At 40.9% G+C, this 27,977-nt stretch overlaps 1 protein-coding gene across 1 annotated transcript in view; it reads right to left on the bottom strand.

Annotated features, from left to right (window-relative positions):
- LOC129703152 (serotransferrin-like) overlaps positions 1-24,830 on the bottom strand; it is a 97,824-nt gene extending 72,994 nt beyond the window's left edge. The window contains exons 1-8 of the mRNA XM_055645319.1: positions 24,675-24,830; positions 22,245-22,402; positions 16,389-16,491; positions 11,200-11,382; positions 9,626-9,773; positions 4,744-4,799; positions 3,828-4,000; positions 451-625 (exon numbers count right to left, since the gene is read on the bottom strand). Coding sequence (XP_055501294.1) covers positions 451-625; positions 3,828-4,000; positions 4,744-4,799; positions 9,626-9,773; positions 11,200-11,382; positions 16,389-16,491; positions 22,245-22,402; positions 24,675-24,714 — 1,036 coding nt within the window. The 5' untranslated portion in view covers positions 24,715-24,830. The remainder of the gene's footprint in view (positions 1-450; positions 626-3,827; positions 4,001-4,743; positions 4,800-9,625; positions 9,774-11,199; positions 11,383-16,388; positions 16,492-22,244; positions 22,403-24,674) is intronic.
- Positions 24,831-27,977: the final 3,147 nt, after the last annotated feature.

Here is a 27,977-nt window from a genome sequence, read left to right on the forward strand (position 1 = left end):
TTGCATTCTAGAATATGATTATAAATGGCAGTCCTTCCAGCCATGCAGGCAGCCTTATCCAATAAATATCTGCACTACTTTTCTACTCGTGTTTTATTTGCGGCATGTTGCCAAGATATGGTGTAAGGTCACTGATCAGACACCAGTCTGAAGAAGGATCTCGACCCGAAACATCACCCATTTCCCCCTCTCCTGTCCCACTGAGTTACTCCAGCATTTTGTGTCTACCTTTGATTTAAACCAGCATCTGCAGTTCTTTCTGACACGATCAGACACCAGTAGCCATTATAATCCATTAAACTCACAGTTATCTTGCCGCTTCCTCCATCCACACATACCCTGTAAGGATTTTAGATTTGCTTCTTGTTACCCAGTGGCACTGTCAGAATCTATGTAAAGCAATATGATTTAAAAAATCAAATACTTTAAATTCTCATCAAATCAACTTACCTTTCCTGATAGCCTTCATAGCAGTGATGTAGCCAGGGCCCAGATAATTCTGATAGTCCATTCCACTAGGGAGGTGAACCAGTTTTTGTGTTGAATCTTTAAACATCAAATCCTTCTGTTTTGCTCCTGACTTGAAGAGCTTAAAACTTTCAGTACTACTTTGCCCAAATCTTTCCTGTAAAACAAGGTATTTGGAAGCTTTGTAGTGTTTATATAAATTTTACACAAAAACACATTAATTACTGCAAAGTTCTGTTAATTCAGCACACTCAGGATTTCAATAGTGCAGATCTTCCAGAATACTCAATGTCATTCCAATTAATACTACAACAAACTTCTATTTCCCTTTTTTTTAGGTTACACAATGGTGTGATAAATGTTCCATCAAATCCAGTACTTTTGAAGGGAGCATAGTAACTGGGTTCCCAGTGCATTAAAAGAAGTATGGGAACCAGGATCCTGTATTATAATGGGAGTGTGAAAACAGGTTTCCAACAAAGGGATCTCCAAATAATTGGATAGCGCATTATCAGAGCTTCACTGCTTTATTAATCAGTTAACAACTTGGTTGGACCAAATGCAAAATATAAAAAATGCTGGTCAGATCAGACAGTACTTTTATGCAGACACAGTGAGTTAAATTTCAAGTCGATCACCATTAGTCTAGTTATTTATCAATCGACAAAGACAATGTACTCTCCTCAGATATTGCCTGCTTGCTGAATATTTCCAGAATTTTCTTTGTTTCTGTTTTCAACAGTTGCAGTATTTTACATATGAGTAAGATGGCCAGTAAGTCTAATTAGTAGGAACTCTTTATCTTGCCACTTAGTCCGTATTTTAACATCAGCACTTTGGTGTTCTTGGGTGCTTTACAAACCAGACCTATGACTTGAGCTCCCAAACCAAAAGCAAAACAATGTGTAGGAAAGAACTGCAGATGCTGGTTTAAACCAAAGATAAACACAAAATGCTACAGTAACTCAGCTTGTCACGCAACATCTGTGGAGAAAAGGAATAGGTAACGTTTCAGGTCGAATCCTTCTTCAGACTGAGGGTCAGGGGAAAGGGAAATGAGAGTTACAGACGGCACATAGAACAAATTAATGAAAGATATATAAAATGCAATGATGATCGAGGAAAGATGGAGCCCTCAATGGTCCATTGGTGGCTGTGGGGCTCACAATGGTCCATTGTTGACTGTGCGGAATCCAGAATCCAGCCCGATTGTGGAAACCACTTCAACAATAACTTTTAACGCATTCTCAAAAGATTTTTGAGCAAGAAAGCATGAACCAATACTCCCAAGTCTGACAAGCTACTTTTCTATTGCCATTTCAGGTCATGTCAAAACAGTGTGCAAAAACGTGAATATAATTGCCCAAATGTGTTCCATCAGTGGTCTAAGAATATGTGTAAAATTTAAAAAACAGTTAAGTGCCTTAGTTCCCAACAGGAAATTAAGTGCAGATGTGGCTTCTTGTTACAGCTATAAGTGAACACGCATCTCTGTGTTCAGGGACCATTGGAAAGGCCAGTGAATAAGAATATTCTGGGAATTTTGGGTTTCATGACCTAACATGATAAAAATACATTCTGTAAGATATCCGATCTATGAAATATTGGATTGCATTTGATTCAACATGTACACATACAAACTAGGTAATTAAATAGTCATTGCTGTAGGATATTCTGAAAAAGATGAGTTTGTAATATGTTTAATCCAAGAGTTTATGGGAAAGTATGATGTGAAAAGATGCCAACATAGTGAAAGGAACAATAAGGATGTTGAACAAGGTGCTAAATAGGTGTAAATTCTACATATAAGGGGAAAGAGAGGTGTCCTTTATTGCATACACTTCATTAGGTAAATGGAGGAATGGTTTCCTAATGACAGAAAACAGGAGGTTGGATTTTGATCAATGTGAAATCGGCATAGGATTTGCACCCATTTATTGTATAAATAAAGGAATTGTTTTCTAACGACCGAAAACAGGTTGAATGTTGATCAATGATGAATTGGGCACAGGATTTGTACCCATTTGTTACAAAAATGGAAGGGATTGTTTCCTAATGACAGAAAACACGAGATTGGCCATTGATCAATGGTGAATTGGGTGAAGGATGTGTGGACTCTATTGCACCCATTTGTTAGGTAAATTGTTTTCCAATGATAAGGAACAGGTTAAACATTGGTCAGTGGTGAATTGTTTGAAAGGTGAAAAATCCATATGTAAGCATTGTGTTTTGGGAATATAAAAATGCTGTGGGTGCTGTGAATCTTAGAAACATTTTGGGTACTCTCAGAGTGTTTCTCAGTGCACACTGTTAAGGCCATGAATAAACCAATGTTTTTGAGAAACTCACCACTGCTATAAGAGATGTACTTTGTGTTTGTTCCTATTTGAGCCATAGTTAAGAGGGCAACTGTGCCCATATGAAGGCCAGATACTGGGTGCAGGTTAAACACAAAATTCCCTGCAAGCGTCATATTTCATGATGGCTTACAGTCAGAGAATCGAGTTCTACGTTGGTAAGTCTGAGGCAATGTATGCTGACTGATGCCACAATCTGCTTGCTCTGTCTACTTCCAGAGGGCAGCTAAAGACACATACACAGGGAGAAAGGACCATCTCCCATGCCATTCAAAGATATCATTAAAAAATTAGAAGCACTTGAAGCACTTGAAGTTAACCACAGTGCAGCAAACAGTAATATCATTGCCATTGTAACAGTAATCCTAATCTCTATTGATTTCGTTCATTGGTCATATCCTCAGCTGCCTCAGATGACTACCATAATGATCTAAGAGCTGGAAGTGCTGTTTGTTGTACTGAATTTAAAACCTCTTTAAATAAGTTGAAAAATATTCCAGGCATTGTCCAAACAGCTGATGCTGATCCCGTACTCTGCTATGTATTCTGACAGTTTAACTAGCTATTCATTACATTTTCATATGCAAAGGATCCAACTGAACAGTAATTATCCCATGCAGACTATTTCTGATAGATTTTATGTGGCAGTAATCTTACATATCAGTTCTGCATATAATGTTTTTGACATTGATACTGCCAGCGAACAATTCTGGTTTGCTTCAGTAATTGACAAAGATTACCACGACTGTGGAGACTTTGGAATGCTCTAGATCACTGTAAGCAAAAAGGAGAGCCAGACCTGCAGCTGCACATCAAATCATGCCAGCTCCAATGCATCTGATAAAAGGACTTTCAAGGCACAGGGTTCAACTGGTGGATACATACAGTATCTGACATCCGTTTTGACGTGCCAATTCGAGACTGTGCCTTCTGGCCTCTAAGGTCAGAGTTAAGTCACTATATGTTTACAGTTATTAAGTAAGGCTTCATTTAAACATGTACCTGAGCTCTTGAGAGGAATTTCCAGATAATTTCATTCTTGGCATCGTCAACTGGCTGACTTCTCACCATCACTGCGTGAGCGGGAACTCTTGCCAAGTAACAGCTCTTGTATTCATCAATGTTCTTTTTGGTACCATCCTTGCAAAGAAGTTTGTAGTTTTGCTTCTGATCAGCTACAAAATACCATACAAACGTATATTACCAGATGGGCTTTTGGATTGCTCCCAATTCCTCAATCAAGTCCCAGTTCGCACAACAAAAAATATCCTGGGCATTTATAATCATAAGATCATTATATCAATATGTCAGCTGGCTCTTCTTCACAGACAAATAAATTACAAAATAAATTGCCTTAGTGATGGCATTTGGATTTATCTTATTGTTTTCAATGTAGAGAAAAGCTAATAAGTATAAGTTACTGCTAGTTAAAGAAACACTTTGTCAGTACATTTTATCTGAAAAATTAGGCACACTGCACAGTCCATGTGCAGTTCACAATATTACAGTTCTGGCAAAGATATTAAGACAGAGCTGAATGTTTTCAATGAGACTAAGGATTTAATGCAAAAAGAATATGAAGCCATTAAAGGCACAGAAAAACGTATATGAAAAAACAATACTTTTTTCGCTTAGAAAAGTAATTATTTAAATCTTATATTGGATGTTAGAAATTACTGTTAGAGAAAATGTTAGCTCAGAAGATAAATGTTCAGAAATAAATTCAAATCACCCAACTGCTAGACTCTGGAAGAGATGGTGGTGAATTTAGATTAGGACAAACTATTGAAAAACATGGCCAAAGTTAGCAAAGAAGTGAGATAAAATGTGTTATATGAAAGTAAGGATTTGAAGACAGTATGCTGTGCATAACTCAGAATTATAATGCGATGCAGATAACTTCAATAGATTTACCTACCCGGGACTGTGGTGTGTTTCACAAAGGCCACATCTCCAGCACCTTCTGCCAAGCAGCTTGAAAAGAGTACCAGTCCAATTAGTTTTTGTGAATCAGTTTGATCCCTCTATCTAGCATGTCATTTTATAATCTACTTTATAACCTATTTAATCTTTCACAAATCTCTCCAGCCAGTTTGGGTGTGGAGCAATGCATCGTTGAATCCTTTTATAGCCTTGAAGTGCAACATGAGTCCTGGGAATTTCCAAGCATGATTCTCAAAATGGGGAAGGAGCATTAAGGATGGTATTGGGAACCTCACGGACGTACATTGGAATCACACAGAGACCCTGCCTCACCACAACTTTGCTTGTTCATCTCATTGGGCACCTGCTGTCCACATCTGTGGAATAGTACATAGTTCCCATATCGGTTTCTTCAGCTACCTCAAGAACTCAAAAACTGGAATGGGAACACATCATCCTCAATCCCAAGGGATTGTCTGATACAATTCTAATATTGAATCTCCTAGAAATAACAAAAATAAAAATCCTGGTTGCAAAACCACATACTAGCAGATGGTGTCAAATGGTACTCAGATGAAATGGTAATATTGATAGTACACAAAAAAGCTGGAGAATCTCAGCGGGTGCAGCCGCATCTATGGAGGGAAGGAAATAAGCAACGTTTCTGGCCGAAACCCTTCTTCAGATTTTGGTAATATTGATGCTTCTGTTAAGATTATGTTAAAGCGAGACTGCTACAGTTGTGCTACGTGACTATCTGGTCAACACAGCATAGAAACATAGAAACATAGAAATTAGGTGCAGGAGTAGGCCATTCGGCCCTTCGAGCCTGCACCGCCATTCAATATGATCATGGCTGATCATCCAACTCAGTATCCCGTACCTGCCTTCTCTCCATACCCTCAGGGCCACAAGGGCCACATCTAACTCCCTCTTAAATATAGCCAATGAACTGGCCTCAACTACCCTCTGTGGCAGAGAGTTCCAGAGATTCACCACTCTCTGTGTGAAAAAAAGTTCTTCTCATCTCGGTTTTAAAGGATTTCCCCTTTATCCTTAAGCTGTGACCCCTTGTCCTGGACTTCCCTAACATCGGGAACAATCTTCCTGCATCTAGCCTGTCCAACCCCTTAAGAATTTTGTAAGTTTCTATAAGAAGCATGTTAATGACATTCAGGAAACGTTGTTTAACATTAGGAAACATCCCTGCACATGAACCCATTACGATCCCTCCCCCGCCATCATTGCTGTTCCTATTCCATCACCATCCCCACTCCCACCCACTCAAGGAGATCTTCAATGTCTTGCAAGAGATTAAATAGAGATAAATTTGGTCAGTAATTATAATGGCTGGGATTTTCTGAATAGCATGTCCTGTGGTGAATGATATGGCTTTAAAAGTGGTGGGTGGGGGGTGAAGGGGGATGAGGGTTGGCGGAGTTCCATGATCCCTCTCTGATGAAGAAATGGTGCTTCGATGGCATCGTGCCCAGAGGATAGCAAAGATAAAGAATGGGCCAAAGGTCAGATTGTTGGAAGAGACAAGTGAAGAGGGAGGGAGATCTTGATGGGACATGCCATCTTCAGAAGGATTCGGTGGGCACAGATTCTACTTCTATCTTTTGAGTATCAACAAGGCATGGTTGAATGATTCAATTCCAGAATTATGATAAGATTCTGGTTGGAGAAATGCAGTTATCTTGAATTGTAAAGCATGAGGAGATTAGAGAAGGAGGAGGTGGGGGGGGTGGGGGGGGGGGGGGGGGGGAGCTTTGAAAACAAGGATGAGATTGAGATAGGGAACGAGGTTCATGATTATTTGAAGAAAACCTTTGCTTCCTCCTGAAATTGAATGTTAGAAACAAATTAACAATTTGAAACCTAGAGTCAAGAATGCCTTTGGTGAAGTAAAACTAGATATATCAATGTTCATTTGGAGACTGATGTTGAGCATTCTGGTAACACACTAAACAATGGATTGCTGCAGTGATGTTACATCTCCAAAGCCATTTTGAGTGTTGGTATCTGGAACCATCAGTTGACCAATTGAGTTTGCATGGCAGTAAACTGAGCTCGCATGACAGAAGTCTAGAGTGAAGTGAAGTGCCAGTGTCTAAGTTGGTGATTCTCTGCATTAGATTCAGTGACAGGACGTAAGCTCCCCGGGCCTCTTGGTATGTAGTACTATGGGGTCTGACCATGTGGGAATTTGTTGGCAATCTGAATCAGAACAAATTATAAAATGAGAAAGGAGAGTGTATAACATTAAATACCGATTAAATACAATTATACCATTGTCTTCTACTGAAAATATGATTAATAGGGAAGAGCAGCTGATAGTGTGTCAACAGTGAGGTGTGATTTTCAGTTTTATAGTAGTGGTAGGGTTAGGTTGGATTACAGTAGGGTTTTAGAGGAGCAATATGTAATTTCACTGGTAAATATCAGTTGTGACTGATGGCAATTTGTGTTAGATGAGATTTGAGGATTTATTGTATGGACCAGTGTGTGTTTGATTGTAGATTGGGGAGATGAGCATTAACCTTGAATATCCAAATCACTTCAATGAACTTTTCCTATACTCCATCCAAATCCTGAGCGTTCATCTCTCACAAGTTCATTGACAGGTTCCTCCCACTTCTGATCCATTATAGTAGCAATGTTACAAAATTTTGAGATTTTAAAAATCAAGTCTGCAATTTATCCCATCAGATAAAGCACAAAAAGAAGTTAAATCACTTTCATATCTTCAGTATTCAAAAGGTTATGGCCATTTTCATATTCGGAAATTAGCATCTAGTTCCCTATTGCTTTTCCATTGACTTAACTCAAAAGCTGTGATCAAGGACAGTCAAAAGCCCATAACTTTCTTAAAAATTAAGAGAACTGAATTAAATTTTCAGTTATTATAGATAAAAGTATTCTGAAACAAATATGAAACAATCCTATTTGGATGACCTGAAATTAAAGCATATAATTAGTTAGTTACCTAATTGTAGCTAATTACAAAATTCAATTACTAGATCTAAACATCTATCAATTTCTTAAGAAAAGATTAACATTTTTAAATAGCCTAAGTGTCCAAATAACATTCACACAAGAATTCACAATATAACATGATTTTTAAATCTCATTGTCATGAATTTATAGGCCAAATGGAAGGAATTTAGTGTTTAATTCCCGTAAATTAATGGCCATTTTAATCATCTTACGAGTGGGATTTTGTGGAACGCGATCGATTGGAACGTTGCGGTTGCAGTGAATTTAAACCCCATATCGGCAGGAGAAATATTGCCGCTTCGTAAGTCACCTTTTCGCAACGTAAAATTTTGATTAAAGGCATCCTAAGAAGCACGTTTAAATGTAAAATAAACGGCTTTCTTTACCTGTCCCGTATGTGAAATCCGTCCCCGTTGTCGGTGTTGACTGCTTTAGAAGTTGATTTTTAATTTACTCCTGCTATTAAAATATCCAGTGCAGTTAAAAAAAAAAAAAACTTAATAAAACCGATGTCGGAGCGATTATTCTTCAGCAGCAAAACAGCCTGACAAAAATCGATTTCAACAGACTGGGAAAAAACGGCATTTTAAACCCGCCCCCCTCTCAAAGGTGCCAAAGTCGCGCACACGGGCAGTGACAAAACTGCAGCGCCGCTGAAGGTAAGTTTTGTAACATACCTAATTATAGACCTGAAAAATTTCCAAGCCTTTAGACACTAGGATTTTTTCACCTCCACACCTAATAGACAAATGTGTTATTTTTCCTGTTCCGCCATGGCTTCCAGCAACCTTTTTTAGCATGACTTAAATTGCTCAGAAGAGGCATGATTACATATCCTGCAAGTGATGCAGGTCAGGCTTCATTTAGCACTATCCTATCTCAACTAGTGTTAGCCACTCATGATTTTGCTCCACACAAATAAATACTAACAAAAGAAAGCAACTGGCACTGCATGAATACTTTCATCATAAAAGGAAGACATTTTATGTGTGACCTGTACAAGTTATTAGTGCATCACAATTCCATCAGACATTTTCTAGTGCTGTTCAACTCCTCCATGAATTGAGATGTTGAGATGAACTTGATGTACAATACAGCTTTGATATTACACAATTGGTAAAACATACTTATTGAATGGTCTCATCATCTTCCTAAATTCCCATTGCATTCCAGTATGGTGCTGAGGATGTTCATCAATGCTAAAGATGTATTTTTGCAGGTAAAACATTTAAACCAAGACGTGTCCTCCCACACGAGTATGAAACACCACAAAGACATTTTGTTCTTACAGAGCAGGTTGTCTTTCATTCTCAAGGTCCACACTCACCTGGCAGCCAACATCAGCAAAAGCAAATGATTTAGTTATTTATGGATTTCACTCTGGGCCCATCGACAGTCACCTTTCAAATCATAAATAAGTTTCAAAATAATGTGGCTGTGATACACTTTGGACATCATGTAAAGTACAGTACATGTGCGTTGTTTCTCTTGACAATTGTATTTAAAACAGCTGAAATTATAGGATGAAATGCCTATCATTGGGTTCAAACATCCTAAAATGGAAGATAGATAAACTTTCCCCTGATTATTTCACAAACAACCTAAGTTTCAAGAAGAACAATCCCCCTTCATTTTAAGGAATTCTGGGGGACTAGTTTGTAACATGGTTCCAAAAAAAATCTGCAAGGATTGGCTAGATTACATTAATTCCTTAAACTCAATTATACATTTTACTGGCTATAGTATTAGCATCACCAACTTGCTGGAGAGAGCCAAATGTATTCCCAACGAAACTGTCCCATAACAGAAGAGCAGAAGATATTCTCCTATGAAAAGATTTGATTATTTTTATTTGCCGAAAAAAATGGAATACCCACTTGAAAGCTCCTGAGTAGTCATAGTAGGGTTCATCGTGTGATCGCTTGCATTTAGAATCTTTACTTCCTTTGCAGTTCTGACACAGCTTCGGGTATTGATTTTTATCTGCACCAGGAACACAACTGGAAGAAAAAAAGTCTGACGCAACTGGAAAAAAATAGAATTAATTTGTAGTGCGGAGAATAAATTCCATAAGACAAATTTCAAAAAGTTCAGTATTCTGTAAATACTAAATTGGCAAAGCAAATGCCAACATACAGAGACAACGAAATGCATTCAGACACATGATGTGAATAAATTCAGGTGATTAGTTTACGAGTGAAAGGCTGCTGATTTATCTCATTCATTTGAATGAGACTGTCAGGTGAATGAAACTGACACACTTGCACCAGGCCAATCCCACACAGGCTCCATGAGCAACTGGGAAGAGTGTGGAAATTTGCAGTGAACTCCATAAGGAACACATGAAGTTATCAGCCTGCACCTGAGACCGATGCCAATTTTGAAATGTGGTGAGTCCCTGAATGAGCATTAGCAACAGAGCTGTTTTATCCCATTAGAGCAGAAGGCCAAATGCTTTGTCAAAACGATAGGTTTTAAGATATGGCAAAGGGGAAAAAACAACAAATGCAGAGAACCAGAGCAATTTAGGGAGCAGATTTAAGAGCTTAAAGTGTAAGCAGCTGAACTCCTGGTAGTTAATGGTGAGGCAGGTAAACTCAGTGATTCTCAACAGGCCAGATCTGGTTTAGCACAAATGTCTCAAAGTTTTTAGGGCTGAAGATGATCATAGAAATAAGGTGACACACAGCTGTAGAGGAAACAAAGGGGAGGATTTTATAGCTGAGATTTTGTTTGATATATAACCAATGATGATTAGCAAACATGGGTAAATAGGTCTCGGATATAGGGGCAGAGCACCGGATCATTCATTAAAAGGAAAGTACAATGGGAAAGGCCATCTGGGAATGCACCACAATAGCCTTGTTAAGAAGAAATGGCAGACTTACAGTAATTGAAAGATTCACCTGCAGAGAAAAATGATTAATGTTCTGAACAATGGGACTTCACCTGGGGACTTTGTCAAAGTAGAAATATGCACTGAATGAGTGTGATATTCAAAACTCAAAATGGAAGTGGTCTACAAATAGTCTGCTTCGGTTTTGGAGAGCTGATAAAGGATTTTGAGAATACGCAACAATATTTATGATGGGGTTTGAAAATGGTGGTTTAGATATTTCCAATATCATAGTTGGATGAAATTCTAACATCCAGTTCTTTGCTTTGATCAGACCATCAACTATTTAGATATCGCATACGGATTTAGAGCAGTGGAAGCGAGATAAATCAAGTGGAAGCAGTGAAGCCCATCACCCAATATATTCTAGCCAACAGTCAGTCTATTCACACATCCTCCCCCTCACCATCCAACCTCTCTACCTTCACCCTTCCCATTCACCTAATACACCTGATTTACTTGACAGGTTCCATTGTTTTCCACTTATTCCCTTTGCTGCTTTCACTCATCTAATTTAAGTACAAACATTGAAAATATTCTGAAACAAAAACATACATTTTTCAATCTTATCTTCTCTATTCCATTTTCCTGGATATTTGCTCAGAAGAGTTCCAATTGGGATGGTCCAACCAGCAGATTTCCCTAGACCAGTGTGGCAGGATTTCTTGCCTTCCAACTGATTGAAATTAAACGAGCTGTTTGATTTTACCACTGCTACAGCATAGTAACATGTCTGCCCTGTAACAATAAAACATTCAGTTAGTCAGGTCAGAGCCATTAGAACCTGCAGAAATCTAATTTCCAGCTTGCATCCAACAAATTCAATTCCTCACCTTACATCTATTCTGGTGATGGAATATAATAATAATAATAATAATAATAATAATAATAATAAATTCCCCCCCACCACCCCCCACACATAAAAAGATTAGACCCCCCGACTACACACTTTAACGTACTAAAAATAATAAAAAAGAAGTGAAAAAAAACGGACAGCTGCAGGACTGGCAGCCGTACAGGACAGCGCTCCCACTCGAATGTAGTTGAAATATTTTGTAATTTCTACAGCATATTTAAGTAATTATAATTCTTAAAAATCTTAAACAAAGGAAAATAAAATACAAAGTGGATTGTTGAAAGAACCTTGGAGTGAGGCCCAACACATGTACTGAGCATTTTGTGGAAAGAGGACCATTGGATGCTAGAAGTTGCTAGGCAATCCAAGGTATTGAGATTGATGTAGAGAGAGTCTGTCATCTATTATTATATAAAACTCTGTGCCTGCCGTCCATCTGTCGGGCTGCCTTTCTGCCTTTTGATTCGTTGACGGCTGCTCCTTCCTATCAGCTTCCAACACACTTCAATACAAGGTTGCAAGACAGGAACACTCTGAACTTTTCACCTCAATGGGACATCACACCAAGTTCTTCAACAGGAGGGGGAGGGCCAATTGGTATTGCAATTGGAACTGCTGCAGCAGGCAGGGGAGGTGCAATTGGAATTTTTTTTCAATCCACTGCTGAGGGAGGCAGGGGAGTGCTGGAATCTTACATTTGGGAACGGCTTCAGTTCCGTTGGAGGAGACGGGTGCATGGTGGAATATTGGGTTGGGGGATCACACCATTGGGGGAGCAGAGTCTGCACTTGGTCTAGTAGGTTATAAAAATAGGAAAACGCCGCATCATCACTTTTAAGTTTCCCACAGCATCTTGACTTGGAAATATATTGTTGCACATTTATTATCGTTAAACAAAAAATTGAAAACTCCTAACAAAAACATTGTTGAAAAACCATTACCCGGAGGACCAGAATGGTTCATGCTTCATCAAAAATATAGGTTGCATCATGGCCTGATATGCCATTGCAACACATAGGGACGCAAGAGGTTGCAGAGAGTGGTGGACTCAGCCTGGTCCATCATGGGCACAGCCCTCCCCTCCATCAAAAGCATCTACAAGATGCTGCTTCAAGATGGCATCTTTCATCAAGGATTCCCACCATCTGGGCCGGATCCTCTTCTCACTGCTACCATCGGACAGGAGACACCTTAAGTCCCACACCACCAGATTCAGAAACAGCTATTTTCCTGCAACTATTAGGTTCTTGAACCAACTGACACAACCCTACCCCTATCTCTGTGGTCTTGCTTTTTTTTCCAATTATGATTATGCACTGTGGCCTTGTGCTTTTTTTAGCATGGTCTTCTTTCCTTCAGAATTTTAAATGTAATTTATATGAACTGTTGTGTGTTTGTCTGAGTCCATATGCCTGTAATGCAGCTGTGAGCAAGATATTTCTTTCCACCTGTGCCTTACTGTTCTGGTGCACGTGACATTAAGCTTGAACTATTTGAACTTAAGGTTAATTTACTGACAGGTAAACAATTTACTAAGTATTTGCTCTGCCCTATTAATGTTCTAACCAATGTTTTAAATATTAGCCAAGAAACAAATATTATGTTGCTGCAGACCTCCACACTTTTCTTCAAAAATTACCTATGCAGAGACTTTCAAAGAAATATGCTTTTCACATAATAGACAATAGGTGCAGGAGTAGGCCATTCGGCCCTTTGAGCCGGCACCGCATGTCAGCATGTATTTTGTTATATATACAGATGGCTGTGTATGACAAAGTAATTGAATTCCTAGAAGATTGGTTGAATCACAATTTTTCATGAAGCTAAGCCTTTTTTTCATTACATTCCATGTTAGAAATTGAGATACATTTCTATGGGATGTCTTTATCTCAACAGGAATAACCCTGCTGGTGCACTGTCAATGGGAAAGATAATTCTGATTGTACAGTTTACCTTCGTTATTACGGACCTCTTTATAATGGACTAGACCAAGTGCAGACCCGTTGGGTCTGTTCCCCCAACGTGCGGTTGGGGGGGGGGGGGGGGGGGGGGGGGGGGGGGGTGGAGGCGACATGCAGCATCATCACACACACTAACTATCCCCCCACACGCAGCATCACACACACTAACTATCCCCCCACACGCTACTGACACATAGCCCCCAACTTTGCAGTCACATCCAGAGAGGGGGAGCGGGGGGGGGGGGGGGGGGGGGCGTTGGTAGAGAATGAGGGCAGAGAGAGAAGGGGCAGAGACACAGAGAGAGGGGCAAGAGGGATAGGGGGATGGAGAGGAGGGGGGGTGAAGGGGGAAAGGTGGGGGAGGAGGGGAGGAGAGAGACAGGGTGAGAGTGAGGAGGAGAGAGAGGGGATGCTGAGAGGGGGAAGAAGTGGGGAGCAGGGAGGGGGAGGAGGGTGGAGGGAAGAGCGTAGGGGGTGTGGAGGGGAGGGGGGGTTTAGGGGAGGAAGAGAGGGTGGGGGAGGGGAGGAGGGGAGAGAGGGGGAGAGGGGGGGGGCGGGGAGGAGGGAGGCGCGGGGAGGGGGGGGGGGGGAGGGGAGGGGGGGGGGGGGGGAGGGGGGAGAGAGAAGGGGGGAGGAGGAAGGGGGGAGGGAGGGGGGAGGGAGGGAGGAGGGGGGGGGGGGGGGGGGGGGGAGAGGAGGGGGGGGGGGGGGGGGGGGGGGGGGGGGGGGGGGGAGGGGGGGGAGAGGGGGGGGGGGGGGGGGGGGGGGGGGGGGGGGAGGGGGGGGGGAGGGAGGGGGGAGGGGGGGGGGGGGGAGGGGGGAGGGGGGGGGGGGAGGGAGAGGGAGGGGGGGGAGAGAGAGAGGAGGGGAGAGAGAGAGAGAGAGAGAGAGAGAGAGAGAGAGAGGGGAGAGGAGGAGAGAGAGGAGGGGAGAGAGAGAGGGAGAGAGAGAGGGAGAGAGAGAGAGGGTGCCTTTTTACTTCAACCCAAACCCCCCAAACAACCATTTGCAGGCAGTGCCTTTTTCCTCAAACTAACCATATTTTCATTTTCAAACCACATTATGGGTACTCACATCTGTGGAGACATTTGTTCAGTGTCATTCAGAGCTCTGATTGAGGCACACCACTTGCAGAGACTGATTGAGGCACACCACTTCCTGGTTTTATAGTCCCTCCCCCTCCCTCCAGCAGGGGCAGCAGAGAGAATGGGAAATTTTGTAAAAACATTAATATCTCTGTCATTTTCCATCGACGGGAAAAATCCTCAGCACACATGCGGCGGAGGCCAGCTCTGAGCGAGGTGGCCAAAAATGACAGCTGTAGGTGGCGGCGTTCTCTCGGAAATCGCAGCACAGATGGCCAAAACCGGTCAAGAACAGACTTTTAGTAATATAGATTTCTGTTATAGCAGACAAAATCTCACGAGTTCACGAGAAGCAGAATTAGGATATTCGGTCCATCAAACCTACTCCCCCATTCAATCATGGCTGATTTATCTTTTCCTCTGAACTAGTCTCCTGCCTTCTTCCCAAAACCCCTGACATTCATACAAATCAAGAATCTATCATTCTGCACCTTAAATCAATCTGTCGTAAATGAGGTGACCATTCGTATCAGGAACAAAGAACTGGGTTTGTTGTTTCACGGAGTGACAAATCTTGTCTCAGTCTGTGTTTCCTGTTTATAGTGTGCCTTGTTTAATGTATGGTTATTTGCTGTTAATAACAATACATTATGGTTATTGGCTATTTTCCAATGCGGCACATATTTACTCCCCTTACTCAGTTATAGCAGACGTTCGGCAATAGCGGACCCCACTCACCACCTCCCATGGTCTGTTATAATGGGGGTTAAATTGTATTGTAGCAGAAGAAAAAGGCTGTTGTTTTAATTAATTAGAAAGTATCAAAAGAAGTGATTGTCTTATTAGTTTCCAAATCAAATCTCTTCACTGCCAAAATAAATAATGCACTGCTGCTTCATGGTGGAGGTCCATTTTAAAAGATTGCCATGTCAGTTTCCAAAGCAAATCTCTTAAGTTGCTAGAAGCTGCAATATGTTAAGATTGTGGTTGTTTAATCACTGCTGGAAAGTTATGTATACATTTTTGTGTTTGGAGACAAAGGTGACTGCAGATGCTATAATCTAGAGCAATAAACAACAAGGTGAAAGTGATAGATGGAGTCAGGCAGAGGTAGAGAAGGGAGATAGGTGGCAGCCTTTTGTGCGTCCACCCTACCAACTAAAGTACGTGATCTGTGCCAGAGTTTCAATAACCATTGGGTTTCTTTAAGAAACTGCAGGCATCAAACCCATTACAAATTCAGTAACACTGATAAACCGGCATGCCCAGGACTTTGATTGCATTCAATTAGCACATGTTCTGGATTATTGAGTTGATTTTGTTAATAACCCAACCCATTTTTAATTTATGTTCTTTTATTTGTTACACAGCATTATAATACATTCCCCAGTGAAGCAACAAATTTAGAGGGAATGTGAGAAACAGGACGCTGGTCCGTTGAAAGTTCAGGAACAAGAGCCCAAGTGAGTTGAATGAAAGTGCTGGAACTCCAGCGAGTTGGATGGGAGCGTGGTAACTGAGGCTGGGGTGAGTTGAAAGGAGTGGAAGGCAACCAGGGGCCAATGAGCGGAAGGGAACATTAAAACTTGAGTCACGGTGAGTGGAATGTAGTATGAGAACCAGTGCCCCAGTGAGTGCAAAGGGAACACTGGAACTGATACAGATCAGAGGGAGTGCGAAAACTGCGGACGAAAGGAATGTGGCTTACGTTACCCAGTGAGCCACTGAGATTTCTAGATGGTCGGCTGGTGAATTATTTTTTGGAGTTTTACCTCAAGTAATTTTGTTCCATTTATCATATGTTAAAAAATTTTGTATCCAGTGCTTATGTTTGGCACTTACCTGTAGTTTGTTCAGCTGCAATTGGCTTTAGGCGTCCATGAGACAAGAGACCTCCTTCATAAATATCTCCACCATCCACTGTTATAGCATCTGCCGCATTATTCTGCAAATAAGAAGCATGTATTTTTTTATAAGAATGCAGGTGCCTTCTTTTCAATTTTGGAATATACTGAAGGCATCAAATTTTCATTCCAATTATATCCTCTTTTCTTCTGAAATCATCAAGGTAACGTCTCAATAAAGAGCAATAGAATTGCTATGCCTCATGGGCCTGTCCCACTTCGGCGATTTTTCAGCGGATTGCCGGCGACTGTCAAGTTGCCGGCACTTGCCTGAAAAACCGGGAACTGGAACGGCGACTGTGAGAGTGGAACGCACTCACACACAAACACATCACAAAGATGGGGGCCAGGGCAAGCGGGGGAGTGCTGCCTGAAATTCACATGGTACAAAGCCAAGGTAATACAGACACACACCACAATGAACAGGAAGGTTGGCGCTGTAATTAATACGGCTAGCACAGTGTACGATATGTCCTTTAAAAGAGGGGAGAGGGGGGGGGGAAGAGGGGGGGAGAAAACTTTTAAGAAGCCAGACAACTTTTAATAAGCCAGAGATACACAGCTGAGAAGTTCGACGGACATTTAACGTTTCCAGTCGGTTATCCTTGGTTCTGAAAACTCCTGCTTATGATTTTTTCCCCCAATGAGCCAATGAAAATGACCGGTCAGCAAAGGCGATTAACTAAAACTACCTATGATTACCTCGACTACCTACAACTACATGGTGACCACACTACAACTGCACCTATGACTACAGGATTATTGATTTTCTCCATGGTGACCAATTTTTTGGTCGCAGAAAATGTTTCAACATGTTGAAAAATTTGCGGCAACCATACTGAGGCCCCAATTAGTTCCCAGAATGCAAGAACTCCTCGCGACCATGAAGGAGACTCACAGGAGACCATCAGCGAACATGTGGTGACCATGTGGTGAGTGCAGAGTCTCCTGCACTTGCCTGAAAAGTCGCCTAAGTGGGACAGGCCCATCAAGAAACTATTGGTCCATTGAGTCTGTGCTACTTCTAGTATGGCAATCCCTTCCTTCTCCATAAACATGCAAATTATCCACCCTGCAATGTGGTTATCCAATACCCTTTTGGAAGATTCTGTTTCCACCAGTCTTAAATAATTTTCAATTCACAACTACTTCTTGCAGAAAAAAAGTTTCTCCTCATAATACTATTGTTTTGGTTGCTCAAAATTATAAATCTATGTTCCCTGATCCTTACACCATCTGCTATTGGGAATAGCTTCCTGAAATCCATTTGAACCAATCATGATCACGTCTTACTTTAAATCTTCCCCAACCTTCTTTGCTCAAAGGAGAACAACCCACTTCACCAGTCTAAGCCTGCAGATAAAAACCAACAATCATTAAAGCATTTCAGCAAATATTTTTGCACCCTCACTGTGGCTTATCAATTCTTTCTAGAGTCATAGAATCACAGAACATGGATAAAGGCCCTTTGGCCCAACTTGCCCATGCTGACCAACATGCCCTGTCTACACTAGTCCTACTTGCCTATGGATCATATTCCTCTAAACCTATCCAATCCATGTACTTGTCTAAATGTTAATTAAACTTTATGATAGTATGTGCCTCAACGACTTCCACTAGCAGTGTGTTCCATACAGCTGTTGTTCAACAGTTTCCCATTAAACCTTTCACCCCCTCACCTTAAACATGCATCCTCTGCTTGTCGATTCCCCCAATCTGGGCAAATCACTCTGTGCATTCACTCTATCTATTCTTCTCATGATCTAGTACAACTCTAAAAGATCACCTCTTATTCGCCTGCGCTCCAAGTCCTCCCACTTATTTTCATGTTACCACCAGTCTCAACAATCTCTCTGGATGTCTCTTTGCATTTTCCTTTCCACTGCCACTCTTAGATTCATTTATTCGGCCTGGTTCATCTTGAGATAGTCATCTGATGCGTGCTCGTTTTTCATTTTATTTTCCTTCTTTGTCATCAATGACCTTTGGATGTTGTTCCTCTCTCCTGCCAACCCCACTCCTCCAAAACCCTCATTGTGTGAATCTTTAAGTCTTTCCCTGAAAATCTTCTTTAAATCTCATAATTGTTCCCTATAACCAATATTTGATTCCAGTTTATGCTGTCTTGATCCCTTTTTAACCTTTTGAAGCTAACCACTTCCAATAACAAAGTTCTACTTTAGATTCTCTTTAATCCTCTCCATTATTAGTTTAAGCTTGGTAATCAAATGGTTTACGGTACACCTCATTCCCTGAATTAAAAACACAAAGCCTATTTCCCCCTCAGGCTGGGAATACATTGATCAGGGTAGTTTATATCAATATATTTTAGAATGTCCTCCATTTCTTTGCCCTTTATTCTAAAATTATTGCAATCAATATTGGGGTAATTTAAATATCTTTGATATCACTACAGTTCTTTCACACTCATGGAAATATCTCATCCACTACCCTGCGATATAGATTTTTATAAGATCAGCTTCTTTATTCTAAACTCCAAGATATGCAGCCAAATTTTGAGCTGACTTTTGATAAAAACAACTCTCTCATCTCAGGAGTTCGCCAAGTAAAACTCTTCTGGGCCACCTTCAGAGCAACCTTCAGAGCTATTATAACCTTTTTACAGAAGGGGAATACAACCGTACCCAATTTTCCTGTCTATTCAAAGGTGAAGGCCTTAGACTTTCCAACATTAACCTCCGTTGCCAAGTTTTTACACAATTATTCGACATAATTTTACTGAGTCCAAATATTAACTATCTTTCATGCCCTCCCACTTACTATCATATCATTTGCAAACGTGGATACCTTACATCTGCCCCCTCCTCCAGGGCATAATGATAGGCAATAAATAATTGAGGGCCAAGAATTGGTCCTTGGGTTACTCGATTAGTTAAGTCTCTGCAGTTTGAAGACTCATGTTTATTTTGCTTCTTTGTTTTCCTTCAATCCTTGTAGACATGTCTCCCAATAATGTGATTGCTTATCTTGTGCTCATCTTTTCTTATACCATTCCAACTATAACCTATCCAGTACTCTTCCTGCTCTGCCATTAATCCTTGCTTCCTAGTAAATGTATACAGGGCTGTGCCCCTTAAATCCCCCAACAGTTCACTATCAGCTCCATAAGTATTTTCACAATTTCAACAAATTCTACAAATCAACTTGCTATTGACTGCCGATTTAAGCCCTTTCATTCTCTGAACTTAGGCCACAGTTCTTTATTAAGCTTCTAAGAAGCTTAAGGGGCTGTCCCACATGGGTGATGTAATTGGCCAGTTTAGAAGAGTTAAGGGGCTGTCCCACTGTGGCGACCTAATTGGCAAGTTTAGAAGAGTTCAGGAGAGTTTGAAAAAATGTCATGTAGAAGACCTCCTTCGACTATGTAGACCTTCTTCGACAATGTAGAAGACTAGCTTCCACTAGCTATGACTAGCTACGACTAACTTCAGGAAAATTGGACACCAAATAGTGGAGAGTGAAGACGACCACCTTCGACCTCTTTCGACCTCCCTTTGATTATGATGAAGATTATATACGACTACCTTAGACTACCTTTGATTACCTTCGACTACCCTTGATTACCTATGACTAACTTGCCGACCTATTACGACCTACTATGGCTAAACCTACGAATAGAAAAAGTTTTTTTTCCATGGCGACCTTTTTTTACTCGCAGGCATTTTTCAACATGTTGAAAAATACGCCGTAACCTAGCTGAGACCTCGAGTACACAGGGACAACTCTCGAGCATGAAGGAGAGTTACAAAGACCTCCTACGACCTCGTGTCGACTATGCTGCGAGTATGAGTCGAAGGTAAACTCGCCAGAACCCGCGGATTAGGTCGCCCAAGTGGGACAGCCCCTTTAAGAAGCAATTAGACAAGTACATGTGTAGCAAATAACTGCAGATGCTAGTTTAAATTGAAGGTAGAGACAAAATGTTGGAGTAACTCAGCGGGACAGGCAGCATCTCTGGAGAGAAGGAATGGGTGACGTTTCGGGTCAAGACCCTTCTTCGGACTGATGGATAGGACAGGTTTAAAGGGATATGGACCAAACGCAGGCAAGTGGGACTAGTGTAGATGGCACATGTTGGTCGGTGTGGGCAAGTTGGGCCGAAGGGCCTGTTTCAACACTGCATGACTGTGACTATTTTTGATCAAAAGGTCATTTCTCTTTCAATCTATCCTAGTTGGTGAGGAAGGAGGAGGGTTTAACATTAACATGTGATAGAATAAACCTCCAGATCTCAATATACATTCTTTACCTATTTTAATTTTGATTTTTCCTTTTGTATTTTGTATTTTTATTTTTCATTTAAAATAAATCAACACAAAAATGAAAAAAGACATGTTAATAAGAAACTCAAATAATACACAAAAGAAAAATGCAAAAATATACAGAAACATAAAATAAATAGAAATAATAAAAAAAATTTAAAAATTAAAAAATAATTATATTTTAAAAAATAATAATTTATATATAAAGCAACCATACCATCAGTCACACACCCCACCCATCCCACCCTGGCTAATTAAGAGTGAAGAGTGCACCTACGCATAACAAAATTTAATAAACCAGTCTGGCAGAACCTTTTGTTTTTTTCTTTTTTTCCTTTTGTTGCTGCATATTCAAATTTTTATTTGTCAAGATCTACTTTCTAAGTTACTTGATGATTCTGCTGGTATCTCAGGATTTTCAAAGAGCTTCCCTTTGCCCAAGCCATTCCATAGTCATGTTCAATCATGGCCAGATGCTCAGGGAGTTTGTCACTTACTTTTCAAGGAGCCGGTAAAACTCTCAAAAAAGTGGCCGTTATTTGACCAGAATTCCTGGAAGCATTTTTTTTTAAATAATATTTTTAAATCCAAAGGCTTAACCTTTAGATAGGTTTTTAATAATCTCTCTGAATATGATTACTTCTTTGGGATATATGGTCCATTTTGGTTTACTTTTCTATAGTAGAGATAAGCTTTGTACAAGCTATAGCATCGGGAAATTCTCCCTTTGTTAATTGTGCCAAGAGCAGTCAAAGCTGTGTGTAGTGGTTCACTTCCAAAATTTGGTTCCATTAACTACAATTTGCATTTCCTCAAGATCAAACAAAACATCTTTATGGCCCGGTGACTCAGCACTTCAACTACCCCTCCCCCCCACACCCCCTCCCAATCTGACCTTTCTGTCCAAGACCTCCTCCATTGTCAGAGTGAGTCCCAGCAGAAATTGGAGGAACAGTACCTCATATTTCGCTTGGGTAGTTTACACCCCAGCAGTCTGAACATTGACTTCCCTACCGTCAGATAGTTCTTGCTTTCTCTCTCCATCCCCTCCCACTGCCCAGTTCTCCCACTAGTCTTACTGTCTCCGACTAAATTCTATCTTTGTCTCACCCCCCTCCCCTGACATCAGTCTGAAGAAGGGTCTCAACCCAAAACGTCACCCATTCCTTCTCTCCAGAGATGCTGCCTGACCCGCTGAGTTACTCCAGCATTTTGTGTCTACCTTCGATTTAAACCAGCATCTGCAGTTCGTTCCTACGCAATATTTATGTGCCAATTGTGTTAGTGTGAGATGATTCATTTTTTTCTGCTACTACCTAAGGTATGGCTGCCATGAGTTTATCTAGTCAAATTAGAAAGCATAACAAAATTTGCCAAGTTACATGTTTGAAGCCTAATGATTACTATTAATACATCTATTTACTTAGACATGTCTAGTTTGTTGTCTAGGACAGCTTGATAACTCAGTCATGAAATAATTGGATCAAAACAGAATGAAAGAAAGTTCCCACCTTGATGGCTGTCATACACTCTTTAACATGTTTCTTCATTACACATTCAAATGAGAAACTTTCTGTTTCCATTGCTTTTTTCAATTTGTTGCATTTTAAGAGTTCTGCATCACTAATGATACACCACTTGATAGGACCTTGAGCAGCAAATGAAAGTGCTAAAGAAAAGAAATGAAGGTTGGTCATACATCAATTATACATAAATCTCTATTGATTTAATCCATTGGATTGGAAATATTATAGGGGGAGTTATGCTGTTATTTCAGCCTGCAACATGTTAGATGACATTAGCTTTTCTAGGAACTAAGTCTGCCTGAGGCCACTTTGGTAATAAAAGACTTACCCAGTTATTCACATGTTAAGACATTAATTTGTGTTAGGAAGTTTTATTTAGCTACATCATCGTGTCAACTGAAAGCTCTTGATATTTATCCAGTCCAGTAATCCCTTTAGTAGTGGCTCAGATAGGGTATTTTTACAGCTCCTGTAAATGGACTATAAATATTAAGTTATAATGTAAATTCACTTGATTGTTATGCAACAATAGGTGGCTCAGAGTCTTGTACCACAAATTAAATAAACTCCTTCAGAAGTTGAGACATTTTAATAAGTTCTCAGAAAAATAAATAATTTTAATATATTGCTTTGTATTCAATTATTTTTTCAGAAAATATGCAGAAACTGGTGTTAACTGAGAATTACTTATGTCATGGCACAAAATAATTAATTCAATTCAACTGATCCCAGTTGGTATTTATGATTCATAGGATCTTCCTCCAATCTCCCTGTGTCTCCTCATAACCTATTATCCAGTGTTTCCTCACACACTTCCTAATTTTCCATGAAATATATCTGTTCTACTTGGCCCCATTATTATGTATAGCTTTGGTTTAAACCAGCATCTGCAGTTCCATCCTACACGTTATTTATGGCAAGATCCGTTATCTAACCAACTTCAGATTCACACAAGATTACTTGTTATTTGCTGCAGTGCAAATGAGGGATTACTTATTTTTATTCTCAGGTCATAGGTCCTCACTATGAGATGGCAAATGTCAAGTAGCAATGAAACATAGCAAATTGTGGCAGCTGAAAGTCTCCTGTGACAGCAACTGCAACAAAAAGGCAGTTTTACAATTATTATGAAATAATATCAATTTTGTCCATCAATGTTATCAATTTGGAAACCAAAATTCAGAAATTAATGTTGGTTATTTAACAGGCATTGAGGCCGTTTCATGACACTCTCTGTATTATAACAGAGCTGCTAATCATTTGAAAATGGAGATTAATGCCTGCATAAAAAGCACATAAAAATATAATGAATTACTGTCATCAGTCACAGTAATTTCTAGGCTCAGAAAATAGAACTAAAAACTATCAAATTTCCCTCCTGGGATCAATATAGTTCTACTGTCTTAAAGGCCTGTTCCACTTTCACGACCTAATTCATGACCTTTTTTACTCATGGACATTTTTCATCAGGCTAGAAAAAAGCCCGGACCTACTTGATGCCACAAGTACCTGCGACTAGCATCACGACCTACCTATGACGTCCTAGGACCTCCTAGGACCTCGTGACGGCCATGCTGCGAGTATGAGTCAAGGGCAAACTCGGCAGAGGTCGTGAATTAGGTCGTGAAAGTGGGACAGGCCCTTAATCGTATCGTATCCTACAAGAAACAAGTAGGTTTTGTTGTTAGATTATGATGAATTCCCTGACTCTCCGTTTTAAAATGAGGTAGCCTGTACAATTTCACGACCATCTTCTCTGGAAGGAAGGAAGCATATCTCACACACGGATGGACATAATTTTCACTCGCGGACCACAACACGTAAAGATCCAGCATAGAGGATGGGCAATATGACCAATGATGCCTCTGATTTAAGCCACTGTCGTTTTTTTTGTACGTGTGTGTGTGTGTGTGTGTGTGTGTGTGTGTGTGTGTGTGTGTGTGTGTGTGTGTGTGTGTGTGTGTGTGTGTGTGTGCGCGCTCAGTCTTGGGTGTATTGAACATTTTTTGCTGAGAATGAGAAGACATTGGCACTGAATGAATATCAGTTTCTGATTATGTCACTGCATTAAGATTAGCACGATCAGTCAAATTTATATAAAGGAATTAAAGCCTATTTTACACCTATGGAAAAAAGGCCATGATTGAATTATTGTATTTTTTCCATCATTCATCTTTCTGATACAATTTTGATCTGTCAATTTATAGTTAATGCTATTTCTAAAATTCCCACAATATTTTCTATGAATCTTCTATAATCAAAAAGAAAATCCTACACATTTTTGATTCTGTGCTACTTGAAACAAAAGTTTGTTTAAAAAGGTGATTTATAAAAACAAAACATGTCTAACAAAGAATGATATAACTGAATAATACTTTAAGATAAATTCCTTCAAAACCAATGTTTAATACTCACAAATAAGTCCAGAGACTACAACAGTGAAGAGCAAATTCATCTTGCCACACTTTAGATGGACGGAATAGAGTTGTGTGACTTTTTCTCAAACCTGCTGTGAGCAGTTTGAGACAGAACGTTTGTGCTCCCTCCCCACCTTTTATAGTGCCTAAAAATTGCTCTGTGTGCAGAATGAGAGATAAGATCCATGTTGACTTGTTTGGATTATATTTCGCCAGAGGATTTATCTAAACTCACCCCACATCTAATTAAATTAACTAATCTTTGTTTGATGCAGAAGGATTACAGAAATGGGAACAGAGTCCAAACTCAGAGAAGCCCAAAAAGTATTTGACCTTCTCGTGAAGGTAGCAAGGTCAGATGGTACACAATAACAGCATTGTCCAAGAAATCAGAGAAGTTATTTTGCATGTTGGTTTGCAGTATTCCATCCACTTGTAGTATTCATTATTTTCATGGCACTGAGAGGTTTTTATTTGTTTAATTTAATCAGCTTTTCTCCAAGTTACAGGTTTTCATATTTACCCGTTTCATTAGTTACTTAACTGAGGTGTTCACTTAATTTTAACTTTAGAGATGGATGTGCAAACCAAAAGCACATTTTTACAATATCACAGTTTTCACATTTGCTTCATCTTGTAAAATACATATCTTGTAAAATAAGCATCATGACTCCACCATTAAATAAAACAGTTATATAATTTCTATGCTCTGATGTTATGTATTGTGATGGGACAATGTTCTTTAAATATCCTACATATAGATCTTTGTAATCTTATTTTGTGGGGATTGGTTCTATCACTGTACTGTTTAGTTACCCATCACGTAGCTAAACTGCTATTTTGTCGTTTTTTTTGTTGATTTTCATCTTTATCTTTCTCATTTATTCTAATTATTTCTGGTAAATTATTTTTTTAAATTATTTCTATCTAAAACTAATTCTGTCAGATATAATATTTTGATTATTCTCACTCTCTTCTCGTTGGTTTCTTTCTCACTTATTTTTGTTGCCATCTCGTGTTTCTCTTCTCTGTACTCAAATTTCTTGGCTTTCTCATTTGTAAATGGTGGGGACCCTTGATAAAAGACAGGTTTGTGAAAAAGGTACATCATTGTACAAGAATGCAGGTTTAAATGGAAGTTGAGGGCCTCACTCTCCTCATTTTGTTGCTGACAATGAAGGGCTCCCGACTCATGGTAATTCAACTGATATTTTAAGAAAATTACTAAACAGTACAAAAACAGTTCTTACTAGTCATGTCAGAATAGTGGAATGAAGTGAAGAGTGGAATAAGCCAACAATCGGCACTGAAAATTACACTGAAGAAGCAATTCTTATGTACTATACTTTAAACGCCATAGCTGTGTTCCTCTGAGCGCAATAATTTTCTTGGGAAGTTCAATAATGTGTTAACTCCAAAGAGGCAACTCTGCATGTTTTTTCAAGCACCTCTTCACACCTTGTCTCCTATATTCAGTGCTCCTGATGTGGCCTCCTTTATAATGATGAGACCTACCATATACTTGACAATCATTTCGCCAAACACTTGCGCCAGGCCCACCAAGGTCTGCTGGTTCTCCCGGTTGCTAACCAGTTTAACACCCCTTCCCATTCCCATAATGACCTTTCTAACCTGGTCCTCCTCCATTGTCAGAGTGAGGTCACACACAAACTAGAAGAGCTGCACCCCATATTCCACATGGGTAGCTTACAATTCAACCGTATGAACATTGAATTCTCCAATTATAAACAACACCCTCCTTCTCCCACCCCCACCCTGAGCACACTTGTTTCTCCCATATTTCTACCCTTCTTAGCCCTCCATCTCCTTCCACATATACCCCTCCCTCTGTCTTTACATTTCACTCATTTCACTCATCTTCGCTCCTGATCTGATACCCTTTTTTTTTCTCTTTTTCATCTCTAGCCTTTGTCCATTCATCTGCCACTCAAATATTCCCTTCACCTGTATTCATCTATCAGTTGATAGACACAAAAAAGCTGGAGTAACTCATCAGGACAGGGAGCATCTCTGGAGAGAAAGAATGGATGATGTTTCGGGTTGAAACCCCATCTATCATTGCCTATCTATGTCTCGCCCTGGACTTTTGTCCAGCTTTCTCTACTACTACTATCAGTCTGAAGAAAGGTCCTGACACGAAATGTTGCCTATCTGTTCCCTTCATGGATGCTGCCTAACCCATTGAGTTCTTTAAGACTTTGTGTTTGGCTCACAATTCCAACATCTGCAGCTCCTGCTTACTTCTTCTCTATCTTATCCCTGAGTGGGATTCGCAGGAATATCCATGAAGCCCATAATGTATAAGTACGAACCTGGTGTCACTCGATAAGTGCTACAATAATAGAATTTTTAATGAATTTTTAAAAGCACTTAAAAAAAAAAATTCATGAATCTCCTACCAATGGCAGCCAAAAGGTTTATCCATCAGAAATTAAAGTTTACTAGACCAAGTGCAGGTCTGTTCCCCCAACGTGCGGTTGTGGGGTGGGGGGGGGGGGGGGGGGGGGGGGGAGGCGACATGCAACTATCACACACCCCGACCCCCATCCCCCCCGCACTCACACTAATTACCCCCTTGATATTATGTTAATATTAATTTGCTCCTTTTACCCCATAACCACTCTATCTACTGACGCATAGCCCCCAACTTGTAGTCACGTCTAGAGAAAGGGGGGGGGGGGGGGGGGGGGGGAGGGGGAGGGAGGAAGGGCAGAGAGAGAAGGGGCAGAGACAGAGAGAGAGACAGAGACACAGAAAGGGGGGAATGGGGGAGAGGGGGGTGGAGAGGAGGAGAAGAGGGAGGGTGGGTGAGGGGGCGGGAAAGGTGGGGGAGGAGAGGAGGAAAGAGAGAGGGTGAGAGTGAGGGGAAGAGAGTGGAGGGTGAGGGTTAGAGGTGGGGAGCAGCGAGGGGTAGGGAGGAGGAAGGGAAGAGGGTAGGGGTGTGGAGGGGAGGGGGGAGGGGGAGGGGGGGAGGGTGGGGGGGGAGAGAGGAGGGGGAGAGAGAAAGAGAGAGGGGGAGGGGGAGAGGGGGAGAGGGGGGGGGGGGGAGAGGGGGGGGGGAGGGGGGGGGGGGGGAGGGGGGGAGAGGGGGGGGGAGGGGGGGGGGGGGAGGGGGGGGGGGGGAGGGGGGGGGGGGGGAGGGGGGGGGGAGGGAGGGGGGGGGGGGGGGGGGAGAGGAGGGGATGGGAGAGGGGAGGAGAGGGGGGAGAGGGGAGGGAGGGAGTGAGAGAGGGGAGAGAGAGAAGGGAGAGGAGGGGGGGGAGGAGAGGGGGGAGGGAGG

Source organism: Leucoraja erinacea, chromosome 14 (genome assembly GCF_028641065.1).
Source record: "Leucoraja erinacea ecotype New England chromosome 14, Leri_hhj_1, whole genome shotgun sequence".
Classification (NCBI taxonomy): Eukaryota; Metazoa; Chordata; class Chondrichthyes; order Rajiformes; family Rajidae; genus Leucoraja; species Leucoraja erinaceus.